This window comes from Hipposideros armiger, unplaced genomic scaffold, assembly GCF_001890085.2.
Source record: "Hipposideros armiger isolate ML-2016 unplaced genomic scaffold, ASM189008v1 scaffold_69, whole genome shotgun sequence".
Lineage (NCBI taxonomy): Eukaryota > Metazoa > Chordata > Mammalia > Chiroptera > Hipposideridae > Hipposideros > Hipposideros armiger.
The window spans coordinates 1,069,952-1,082,930 of record NW_017731419.1 but is presented as its reverse complement, the minus strand read 5'-3'; the positions used below and the strand labels follow the sequence as shown (position 1 = coordinate 1,082,930).

The window sequence follows — 12,979 nt, the reverse complement described above, 5'->3', positions numbered from 1 at the left end:
CGGTCACCCGGTGTGGCAATGGCAGTCTCCTGACTCCTGGCCCATTCGCTCTTCTGTCTTTCTCTCTAAAACATCTGCTGGAATCCAACCAATCAGGTGGCATGAGCTCACCTCTCAGTTACCCACTGGGGTCAAACAGAAGGTAAGCACGGACTTGGCACCCAGGTTAAAAGGAAAACAGCAAATATCCCCAAAACTTTCTTAAGCAGTCATTTTCTGTTATAGAGACAATAGAATATTTTAGGAGTAAATTCTGAGGCTCATGAATAGAGCTAACTAATCCGGAAGTGTCAACTGTAGTGACTAAATGCCTAATTGGATTTCTATCTCTTTGCTGTCCAATTTTATACCTAAAATTAATTTGTTGATTAGTCATCTTAACTATCAATATAAATCAGAGTAATGTGTATCATACTTAATGTAAACAGGCAATAATATTAAATATAAATGTTGACTTTTCCTCTTGTAAAATCTGGACATGAATTCAGTCCTGTACTCCTTCGAGCACTAGCTGACCCATGCGTGGTAAGGCAGAGGCGATTCTAGGGCCTAGAAAGAGAGACAAAAATAGAGGACTAACTCCAACTGGCAATCTTCAGTGACTTGTTAGTATTCAGTTAACCAGGTTTATTTGTGGGAAAATAGTAGAAAGAGAAGTAAAAAGGGGGTCAGTCAAACTACCCACTTTTAAGAGATGAAACTGCGAGAAAAGTCTATGAGAACATCGTACCCTCTGAAATACATAGGCCAAACCCAGTTAGGAAAAGGTTCATTATCATTGAAGGGTTCATACAACATGCAGATCAAACTCTGCCCTCATCTCCCCACTGCAAAACAATGACAGCACAATTATTATATCTAACACGTTGCTCTTTAAGGCAGAAAATGGCCCTATTCTTTATTTTAAAACAAGCTTCTTAAAATTCCCCAGCATATGCTTGAAGAAGCTCCTAAGACACTAGGTTTCAGATTTTCTAAGTATGTATGCATGGTGAAGAATGCAGAACAATGAAAAGTGTAATTAATCATACAAAAATTTCAAGGTTTCAACTGAGGGGGAAATGTGAACACTGTAACAGGCTTCAGTACATTCAAGTGTCAGGTTTTAAACACTGTTCCTGCACAGACAGACAGACAGACAGACACCCACATTGACACACTCTCTCTCTCACACGCTACAACTGAAAACAGATTACTGAATTAACCTAATTCCTTTCTCTTCACTCAAGATTAAGAGCCTGTTCATTTCAGTTCAAATAGCCAATTAACTGCAAGTCAAAATGGAGCCATCCTGCAGAGCAAGGCTGAGCTCAGGAAGTTAAATAATGGAAATGATTTCTAAATGTGTATGAAGTTATGAAAGAAAAATTCCATATGCTCCTTATTTTACCTCTGTGAAGTAAAATCCTTTTCAGCCCTATCTCCATTTCTACCAATAAAATTGAGTCCTGCAGGTCTGCTTTTTGCTTGTAATGCCAACCTGTGAAATTCTAGGACCTATCCTTAAAAATGCAACTTTCCATAAATAACAAACAGATGAAGGCCATGTCGCCATTTCCCCGCAGCTACAGATGGAAGAGATCTTTCTTGTCATCCGACTAGTTTCAAGCAACTATGTGGTGAGGTGTTAAACTGAGGGCTTTTACAAGAGTATCAATCCTGTCTCCAGTGTAAATCGAGATGTGTGTGGATATTCATAACTGCCACCAATTTGTTTTTTACTGTTTTTATATATCTGTCTTTGGAAGTATAATTTTAACAAATAGTTCAATGATTTTAGAAATTATGTTCTGCCAAAAAAGAAAAAGAAATGTTCCAAATGTAATTTTGATTTCCTGTCTTAATTGAAATTTTAGTGCCTTGGACTAAGACTGCAGCTGACTTCTGTAGATTCTTGAATTTTATAAGCAGTAGCAACTTTTCTGTCAAATCTCTTTCCTCTTCTCCCACATGCATAATGGAAAATAAAAGTTCCTAACTCTGCAAAATTTACTATTGAACACATAAACTGAAATTCTCCCTTTTATTTAAAATAACAGTTGATGCTGCTTATGAATCAAAATGCTGGGAAAGCTGGTGCCGCTCTGAGGTCCCATAGGCACCACAAACACCCTCCCAGATCACAGTGTGTTCAGTTCCATGTTGGGGAGGCCAGCAGGAGACACCATTAACGTAGTTCAGTGAAACCCCCAAAGAATGTACTAAATTAGCCAGTATGTCAAGCTTCTCATCATAGCTACTCAATTGTTAATTACTGACAAAATGGGTAGTTGAACGATTCTATTTACCTGAATGTCCTTAAATGAAAGATAGTAAGAATCATTAAAAATGGCCCCAAAGAGGCCAATCGTCAGGCAGCAGGGAAACAGATGGCGTGGAAGCTTCACGCTGAGTGGCTCTCCTGAGTCATTCACAGTTGTCCTCGGGTGTGCTTCTATTCATTACTTAAAAGTGAACTGTGTTACTCTTTAATTATAGAATACAAACTGCAGGAAAGTATTTAAAACTTTTTTCACAAACACAGGTATCTCGTTAACCTATGTTTTATTTTTCAGTAAATTCATTATTCATTATTTCACATTATAAAAAGTAACCACACACGCATATGCATTCATAACTTAGATCATCTTTATCATACATCAATATATTTTTAAAAATCAAGTATTTTCTAATATCAATATAGTTATATGCTGATTGCATTTTGAAATAGAGAAGCTGACAATAGCTTCATACAGTATATCTCGAGAACTGACATTTTAAAATTAATAACTATATGTTCCACAGGTTTGATGGAAATATTAGCATTAGTACAAATAAATGCTGTTGACATAGCTTAAGCATGATAGCTTGGAATAACAGCTGATTCGAACTAGACTCATCATTTTTAATTAAGGACAAATACAACCTAAAATGTAAACAAAGTATTTATAAAATAAATTCTTCTAGGAAATAAAGGAAATCATCAATCTATTATTTTTAAGGTAGCTGTGGCTGAAAGTTATCAGAAATCTCTGTGGAATTTTCACTGCCAAATTTCAATTTCGGAATATCCTGGTACAACAAGTTGTCACCACAATCGGACTGATAAAATTGCAGACAGTTGTTTGTATCCTTCTCAATGTGACTTTTCAACTGGGCTTGGAGATTCATGAGAAAATGCAGTGTCTTTCTTACTCCCAAGGCCCCCTCCAAGTGATTCTCTAGCCAGGACAATTTCAGTTGATTTGGATGTATAATTTTTAAATGCTAAAACTCTAGAACAATTAAATAAATGGTTTCCTGCACAAATAAACGCAGACTTGTCTCTTCTGCAGCAGTAGTTAAAGCACATACCTAAAGTTGTTTTTCATTACATTTCACTATAACATTGGAATTCAGTAAACCACATTATTATTTGAGAAATATATATTATACCTCCTAGGGAATCTAATTTTGAATATAGACGTCTAGCAACACCAGCTGCCATTACATATCATTTTTCCATTCATTAAAAAACAAAAAACAAAACAAAACAAAAAAAACAGCCCCAGCCATTGCTTTAGCTTTTGTCCATCAATCACATTGTCTCCAGTTGTCTTGTTTTGCCTCCTTTATCAAGCAGATAATTTAAGGATTGGATTTTCTGGATTTTCTTTGTCAAGAAGGAAGAAAGAGATAAGAAGAGAAGAAAGGAGGCAGGGAGGGAGGGAAGAGAAGAGAGAAAGAGAAGAAAGAGAAAAAAGAAAACAAAACATGAAAACTTTTATCCATATAATGTATACAAAGTAAATAAAGAAATATAGGTAGAATCTACTTTAAATAAACCTATGAGGATTCTGATGAAGTGAAAAAAATTAATTACACATTAAAGATTACTTGGAATTATCTTTATTGCCCAACCCTATGTGCATCTAACATAGCATTCAATTCAAGGCCTATAACTTTTCCTACATTTTTTATTTTGCATCAGCATAACAGAAATTAATGCAGTCTAAATATATGAATTGTCTGGCCTTAAAAGACTTAAGATATGTTCACTCCCATATTTCATCTAAGACTGAGATTCCTAAATACCAGATGTGTGTGTGTCATCTCTATGACACTAAAAAGTTGGAGAACCTATTGCATAGAAAAAACTGAGATAATTAATACTTTCTGCAATCACTTCCTAGGCTGATTTCAAGTAAAAAGGGTATCTTTTCATTTGGCTATGGCATGGTGCTCCATTGTGAATAACATCACAGAAACATAACCAAACAGAGCCACACCAGTCGCCTATCCCAGTTGTGCTCATGAGAAAGTCCAGATCAGAGCCATATTACATGTTACGGACGTGTAGATCCAGCCACATGTTAAAACAGCAGCTGTGATACCAATATTCCTTCTCCTTCAGGTTATTCAGAAAAGAAGAAACAAACTCGATGTGATTTGTTAGAGTGTTTGTTTCTAGATTAATTTTTAAACAATTACATATAATTGATTATGAAATTATTAGTATAATTATATATTATACATATTGAGCAAGAGAAAATTCAATCTATAAAAAGGAAAAACATGCTCAACAATAGAACAGATAAAGATGGTAATCTGAAACATAGGAGACTTTATAGAACATGTGAAGTTTCAATGGTCTTTATTTTTAAAAAATGCCTATGGCATTTAGAAAAATAAGTTGATAAAAGAATGAATTACATTCTGAGTTATAAGTATGTTCTTCAATAGAAGAATTCCAGTGCAATCTTTTGAGAGGAAAACCTCAAATAGCCAAAGCAAGCCTGAGAAAAAAGGACAAAGCCAGAGATATCACACTGCCTGACTTCAAACTATACTACAAACACACAATAATCAAAACAGCATACTATTGGCAGAAAAATAGACACACAGACCAATGGAACAGAATTGAGAGCCCAGAAATAAGCCTACACATACATGTATATGGGCAAATAATTTTCAACAAAGCAGCCAAAAACATACAATGGAGAAAAGAAAGCCTCCTTAGTAAATGGCCCTGGGAAAATTGGAAAACCACATGTAAAAGAATGAAACTAGATGCTATTTGTCACCATACAAAAAATTAACTCAAAGTAGATCAAAGACCTAAATATAAGACCTGAAACAACAGAATAAATAGAAAAATATATAGGTACTAAACTTATGGACCTTGGTATTAGAGAGGATTTTATGAATTTGACCTCAAAGGCAAGGGAAGTAAAAGCTAAAATAAATGAACGGGTCTATGTCAAGCTAAAAGGCTTCTGCACAGCAAAAGAAACCATCAACAAAACAAAGAGGCAACCAACCAAATGGGAAAAAGTATTTGCAAACAACACTTCTGATAAGGGGATAATATCCAAAATATATAAACAACTCCTATAACTCAACCACAAAAAACAATCCAATTAAAAAATGGGCAGAGGACCTGAACAGATACTTCTCCCATGAAGACATACAAATGGCCAACAGATGTATGAAAAAATATTCAACTTCACAAGCTATTAGGGAAATGCAAATCAAAACTACAATGAGATACCACCTCACACCTGTTAGAATGACTATTATCAACAAGACAAGTAATAACAAGTGTTGGAGAGGCTATGGAGAAAATGGAGCCCTCATATACTGTTGGTGGGAATGCAAATTGACACAGCCACTATGGAAAACAGTACGGAGAACCGTACTGTTTTCAAAAAATTAAGAATACCATTCAAAAAATGGTATTCAAAAAATTAAGAATACCATTACCATATGACCCAGCAATCCCTCTTCTGGATATCTACTTAAAAGTTTTGAAAACATTTATTCATAAAGATGTATGTACCCCTACGTTCATCACAGCATTATTCACGGTTGCCAAAACATGGAAACAGCCAAAGTGTCCTTCAATAGATGATTGGATAAAGAAGATGTGCTACATGTATACAATAGACTACTACTCAGCCATAAGAAAAAATGAAATGCTGCCATTTGTGACAACATAGATGGATCTTGAAAATATCATGCTAAGTGAAATAAGTTCAGATGGGAAAAGTCAAGAACCATATGACTTCAGTCATATGTGGGATATAGAACTGAAAGCAACAAACGAACAAGACAAACAAAGAAACAAAAACTCATAGACACAGACAACAGTTTAGTGGTTACCAGAGGGTAAGGCAGGGTGGTGGTAGAAGAGGGTAAAGGAGGTCAAATATATGGTGATGGAAGATTTGATTTTGGGTGGTGAACACACAACGCAAGATACAGATGATGTGTTATAGAACTGTACACTTGTAACCTATTTAATTGTATTAACCAATGCCACCCCCAATAAATTTAATAAAATTAAAAATAAATAAACAGACAAGTATGTACAAACAAACAGACAAACATACAGACAAGTATGGTCTGGAGAACTCTCCAGCTCACTGACCCACAACTCTGGATTCTATGCTGCAGTACTATTTCTTAAGTGGCAGCAGCTGCACCCATCTTTCTGAGCACTGAGTGATGAAATACTGTGTGCACTTGAGCTAGTTCTTTAAAGGAATGCAGTTACACCCAGTGGCCTCTCAGATAAAGTCCCCGGATGCAAACATTTCAGAGAAAAACAAATAGATCTCAGATGGTAGTGGGAGCCATTTCAAGTTTCTTGTCGATTCCCTAAAACTAACATGTCTTTGCCATATGTAGGTCATCTTATGTAATACAAAGCACTAACATAACAGAGGCATGTGTGCCAATAATCCCCTTTCATTTAGAACATTCCCTCAGTACAGACATTGTCTGTTCTTGGCAAAGTATTTAAGTGGGAAGGCAAGTGCACTGAGAAAAACAGTAGGGTGATCCACTTAGTGCATCGCTGGATTACTTACAAGGTGGCCTTCCGTGGCTGTGCATCTTTACTTCCACTGCTCTTTGGGTCGGCTGAGTTACCTGTCCCACGGGAGGTGCTTGGTAGGGGCGCATTAGGAGAAAAGGAAGCTGGAGCACTGCTGGCATTACGAGTCCGAAAGGAATCATCTGGAAGTAATGCATGCATAGTCAGACATACTCAGGACACTAACAAAGACGTTAACCTAAGGGAAGAAAGATTAATGATAGCTGACTTTTCTCTTTTAGATCAATTTATTAGATTATTAGAGTATAACTTATACACAATAAACTGCATGGATTTAAGGTTTTCACATTATGTATGCACCCATCATCACAATCATGAGGGTACACACCCATCACCTCCAAATGTCTCCTCCTGCCCCCCTGGAATCCCTCCCCCTGTTCCTCCCCTCCGCCCCACCCCCCGCCCCGCAACCACAGATCTGCCTCTTGTCACTATAGATTAGTTTGCATTTTCTAGAATTTTACATAAATGGAATCGTACAATATGTACTCTTTTTGTCTGGCTTCTTCATTCAACGTAATTATGTTGACATTCACCCATCTTGTTGTGTATATCAATACTTCATTCCTTTTTATTGCTGACTGGTATTCCATTGTGTGGATATGTCAAAATGTGTTTATCCATTCTCCTATTGATAAGACATTTGGATTTTTTCTAGTTTTTGACTATTATAAATAAAGCAGCTATGAACAATCATGTACTAGTCTGTATGTGGACATGTGTTTTAATTTCTCTTCAGAAAAAGCCTAGGAGTAGAAATGCTGGATCACATAGTGAGTGTACCCTTTAACTTTATAAGAAGCTTCCAGATTGTTGTCCAAAATGGTTGTATCACTTTGCATTTCCACCAGAATTGTCCGAGAGTTCTGGAGTTGCTCCACATCCTTGTACACACTTGATACTGTGAGCCTTTTTGATTTTAGGCATTATAGTGGGTGTGAAGTAGTATCTCTGAGTCTTTTTATCTCATTACTTTTAATTTGCATTTCTGTAATGTTTACTGATGTTAAGTATCTTTTCATTTAGTTATTTGTATATCTTCTTTTGTAAAGTGCATGTTCAAGTCTTTTTCCCATTTTAAAATTAGCTGCCTAATTAACTTTAAAAATTTCTTTGTATATTCTGGATACAAGTCTTTTGTCAGGTATATGGAATATGAGTATTTTTTCCCAATCTGTGTCCTGCCTTTTACTTTTTTATAATGTCTTTCGAAATGCAGAAGTTTTACATTTTTATGAAGCTCAGTACGTTAACATTTTCTTTTATATGATTTGAAGAAATTTTTTATAGTCTATTCCAAAATTACAAAGATTTCTTTCTGTATTTCCTTCAGAAAGAAAATATAGTTTGAGCTTTTATGCTTCAGTTTATAATACATTTTGAGTTATTTTGTGTATAGTGTGAAATAAGAATTGAGGTTCAGTGTTTTGGTTTTAACGGATATCTAATTATTCTAGCATCCTTTTTTAAAAACACCATCCCATCGCCATTGATTTATCTTAGAGCACTCACTGAAACTCAGCTGACCGTACACGACAATGGAGGCCACACGATCTTGATTACTGGAGCTTTATAGTAAGTGTTGAAATCAGGTAATTTAAATTCTCTAACTTTGTTTTTTCTTCCTCAAAACGATTTTGGCTATGCTTAGTTTTGTGCATTTCACCATATATTTTAGAATCAGCTTATAAATTTCTACAAAAGGACTGCTAAAATTTTGATCAGAATTGCACTGAATCTCTGGATCAATTTAAAAAGAACTGATGTCATAACAATGTGAAGTATTCCAATCCATAAACATGGTATATCTCTCCACTGTCGAGGTCCAAGACAAGCCACCCAAGTATTGCACGATAGCATTTTGCTTACTTTGAAGTTACTTGACAAGCAGCCAGAGCCAGAAGGGCACCTTGACCCTCCCATCTCCCTGAATGCAGGAAATAAACCTTCCATGTGAAAGGGGTCAGCCCTACAGCTGGAGTCACCCTCTATTACTAGGGTTAAACAACTCTAGCCAAAGAGTCCGTATAAACAAGCCCTGTTGCCCCTTTTCTTATTTACTACCTTGTTTAAATTCCTCATTAATAAATATCCAAACCTTGTTTATATTTCTTTATAATGAGCACTAACTTTTTTTCCCCTTTGTCCTGTTAATTTCTTCACAAATTTATTATTTCTTTGTCTAAAAAATATAAAAGGGTGCCTGCTTGGATCACGGCTTTGAGCCTCATTTTATGATCTGAGAAACTTATAATTCTCCTATGCATATGTATTAAACTTGTTTTTCTCCTGTTAATCTAGTCTTGTGTCAATTTTATTATTTTATTATTAGTCCAACCATAAGAACTAAAGAAGGGGGAGGGGAAAAATTCTCCCTATCCTAACGCCACTTATTTAGGTTTTCCTTACTTTCTTTCAGCAATGTTTTAAAGTTTTCAGTGTACATTTAGCACACATTTTGTTAAATCTATCCCTGAGCATTTAATGTTTTTAAAGTTACTGTAAATGTAATTTTTTAAATAGACTTTTTTTTAAAGTTTTAGATTTACAGACATATTGGGAAGATAGTACAATGCCTTCCCATTTACCACCCACCCAGTTTCCCTCTTATTAACAGCACCTTCCATTAGTGTGCTACACTTGTTATATTAATAATTAATGAGCCAACAGTGATACATTATTAAGGAAAATCCATAGTGTGTTCAGATTTCCTTAGTTTTTACCTAACGTCTGCTTCTGTCTTAGGATCCCATCCAGTATACCACATTACATTTACTTGTCACGTGTCCTTAGGCTCAACCTGGAGCTGGGCTGCCATGAGTCGCTGGTGACGGCGTAGGCTGCAGCCCCTGCTGCAGTGGGCTGCCATAAGCTACTGAGTGTGGCCGGCAGCCAGCGTGAGCGGCTAGCAGCTGGTGTGAGCTGCCAAGAGCCGCTGTGAGCAGCCTACCGATGGCCAGCGACGAATCTGCCTCCACCGGGAAGAGCGCAGTGATACTACCAACAAGCCAGTGAAGCGACATCCTCCACAACTAGACTGAAGAACAAAGGGACAGCAACTTGTCTGTTCCCCTCCCCCAACCCCCCAATAAAATCTTTAAAAACAAAAAACACATTTTATTAAATTTAGCAATTTTCTGAGGAGCTCAGATTTCCACTTACCAGTTAGTGAAATCATGGAAGTCTTCGTTAACCCTGAGACAGAAGATGTATATGTTCCTGCAGAACTTTTACTAGAAAAGAACAAAATTAAGTTTAAAATATAAGAACATGCTTGTTTCAATCCTAGTCATCTAGCACTTGGTGTTTTTAAACTCTTTCCTGTACTTCTTATGAAACATGCTTGCTACTCTTATTTCTCATTTATATTTTATATTCCATGCCTCACAACAATTACTTTGTCTATAACTTAAAAGCATTTCCTTAAACTTTTGCTGCATCAGAACAGTTAGTCTTTTGATGCTCAGTCAAGACAGGTAGTATGGATGAAATTTTCTTGGAAATAATTTATTTTAGTTCTAATCTCTTTGGTCCATCTGGACTATTAGCTAGGAACTCTAGATAGATCTATTGATAATGTCTTAAAATGTAGCTGAAAATCTGGAATAAGCTACCTTTAATAAAATAAAAACAGGCTTTTTTCTAATAAAGTTATTTTCCTTGATAGATGAATACTTTCAAAGTCTTTTATGTTGTTTGTCTACTGATATGCAGCTGTTATATACCCCATGTGCATGACATATATAAAATAGTATGTTCATTTAATTGAAGCTGATTCTCTCCTAATCTTTTTTTTTTTTTTATCCCAGGACCCATCAGCTCCAAGTCAAGTTATTGTCCTTCAATCTTAGTTGTGGAGGGCGCAGCTCAGCTCCAAGTTCCGTCACCGTTTTCAATCTAGTTGCAGGGGGTGCAACCCACCATCCCATGCGGGAGTCAAACCAGCAACCTTGTTGCTCAGAGCACGTGCTCTAACCAACTGAGCCACCCGTCCACCCCAAGATTCTCTCCTAATCTTAACTGTTTATAATTTTATCTGCCAGGCCAAAGGGGAAAGTAGGCATTCATCTATTCTCGGGAGAACTCTGTTTTGATCACTGTGCCGCAGAAACATGCCAGTGTCTTCTTTATAGACAGAAATAATATTAATAGCAAATAGATATCCACATCCATTTAGCAAATGGGCCATGTCTATACCCATTTAGAAGTGAGTGGCATGTGTGATGTAGCACCACCTTTCTCTTAAAAATAAAACAATATATGGGCTCCATGATGTAATTATAATGTTCTGGCAACAGTCTTTCTAGAATACCAGAATACCTACCCTTATGCAAATCAGTAGGTTACTAATTTTTAACATAAAATCTTTAGAAAAAAAGCTTAAATTATTGATCTATAAAAAACTCAAAATTAATCCTGATTTCCATAATAATGTAAATATTTCACATAAACAAAGATGTGTGACTATAAAATAAAAATTTAAATGTGAATAGCTGGCAGCTCATACCTAGCACACTTGTCTAAGTTGCCATATTTTGCATGAAAAGCTTGACTATTAAAAGACTGGCTTCGAATCAATTTGGATTTCTTGATTTCTTTGCCTAGAATAATAAGCAGAAAGAAAATGCCATTGTTCACTTCATCTTTAGATGCTCCAACCCCATTCCCTCTGCACCTCCCACCATTTTCAGTTACACACAGATGAGTCTAGCTTCTTTTCCTTAGTTTTAGCTGAGTGGAGTATCTCTTACCCACACTGCCCATCAAGAACTACCCAAACAACAAACAATAAAAGGAAAACAGTCCTTTAGAATATCTCTCACCTAAGAGAGTGACTTGCCCTGTAATTAATTTTTATAAGAGGGAAAAAAAAGCATCATGAAAAGCAGTCGCTTCTTACTTGTTGATGGGGTGCCGGAAGAGGGCCCGGGAACAGAGACGGAGATGCTCTTGGGCAGAGTTGGTGTCTTGGTGTCTCTGCCTAAAACAAATACTGTTTTAAGTGCTGTAACTTTCTCTGAGTTTTTATTAATCTCCATAAACTACAAGACAACACAGAAAATATGAAACACTATTCCTACCAAAGCAGTACTCTTTCCCAAATATTCTTACTTTACATATTTACATATTTCAGTCCTAATTATTCAGGCATCAGTTTCACAGCCTTATTGCTGTTATCAAACATTAAGTTTTCCTTTGAAGAGTCTGAAGCTCCACACTGATCCCCACCATTTAGTCATGTATTTGTAACATCTATACTACACTAAGCAGCTAGTTTTTATCAACAAATTTTTTTAATGAAAGGAAAAAAAACAATTTTCCATATAAAATTTGTAAGTCAGCATAGTCTTTCAGAATGTCAGCATGCAACATTAATTGTGTGACTCAGGTTGTGAAGACATAGGAAAATTACTTACGTTTCTTTTCAAAGGTTTTATCACTCATGGGCCTTGCATCATTTTGTTGCTTATCTTTCTCTAATTGTTCCTATTATTAAAATAGTATCTTAGCATTAAAGGTAAGCATAAATAGATTTAACAAAATGTTCTAATGAGATTACGCTAAGCTTTAAAGATACAAATATTCACAAAAATGCTCCCAAAAAATTCTTTTCCTTTTTTCCAAATTTGTCTCTAAGGAAGTCCAGTTTCTTTCAGATTTGTGTCACAACATCTGCAGAATTGTGCCTTTGGAGATTTGTCAAGCTAAAACAAGGAGTTTAGTATCATTGTGATTATGAGCCTTGTATTTACCAATTCTCATTAGCAAAACATTTGTTATAATTGGTCAGTTCCATTGCAGATTAGTAAATAGCAAAATAATATTTTTCTTTAAAAAGATTGAGAGAAAAGGAAATGGGTCTTTGGGATATTTTTAAATGTTTTATTGAAGTATAATATACATAAAGTGCACAAATTATAAGGGTACAGCTCTATGAATTTTCCTAAAACGAACGCGCCTATATAGCCACACCAGCTTCCAGATCAGTATACAAAACATTACCAGAACTTAGGAGTCCCATATCCCAACAGAATAAGTAGACAAGAAAATCTAGAAACATACCAAGTTCTGAACAAACTACATATATAGAACACTACACTCAACCGCTGGAGAACACACATT

The 12,979-nt window shown here is 35.8% G+C and overlaps 1 protein-coding gene across 4 annotated transcripts in view; it reads right to left on the bottom strand.

Moving 5' to 3' along the window:
- Window positions 1–2,527: 2,527 nt before the first annotated feature.
- Window positions 2,528–12,979, bottom strand: part of PPP4R4 (protein phosphatase 4 regulatory subunit 4) — a 109,906-nt gene continuing 99,454 nt past the window's right edge. For all 4 annotated transcript variants that reach the window (XM_019642510.1, XM_019642511.1, XM_019642512.1 and 1 more), the window contains 6 exons: window positions 12,274–12,343; window positions 11,757–11,837; window positions 11,364–11,457; window positions 10,019–10,089; window positions 6,831–6,978; window positions 2,528–3,631 (listed from right to left, as the gene is read on the bottom strand). In XM_019642510.1, the coding sequence (XP_019498055.1) occupies window positions 3,607–3,631; window positions 6,831–6,978; window positions 10,019–10,089; window positions 11,364–11,457; window positions 11,757–11,837; window positions 12,274–12,343 (489 nt within the window). In that variant the 3' untranslated portion in view covers window positions 2,528–3,606. The remainder of the gene's footprint in view (window positions 3,632–6,830; window positions 6,979–10,018; window positions 10,090–11,363; window positions 11,458–11,756; window positions 11,838–12,273; window positions 12,344–12,979) is intronic.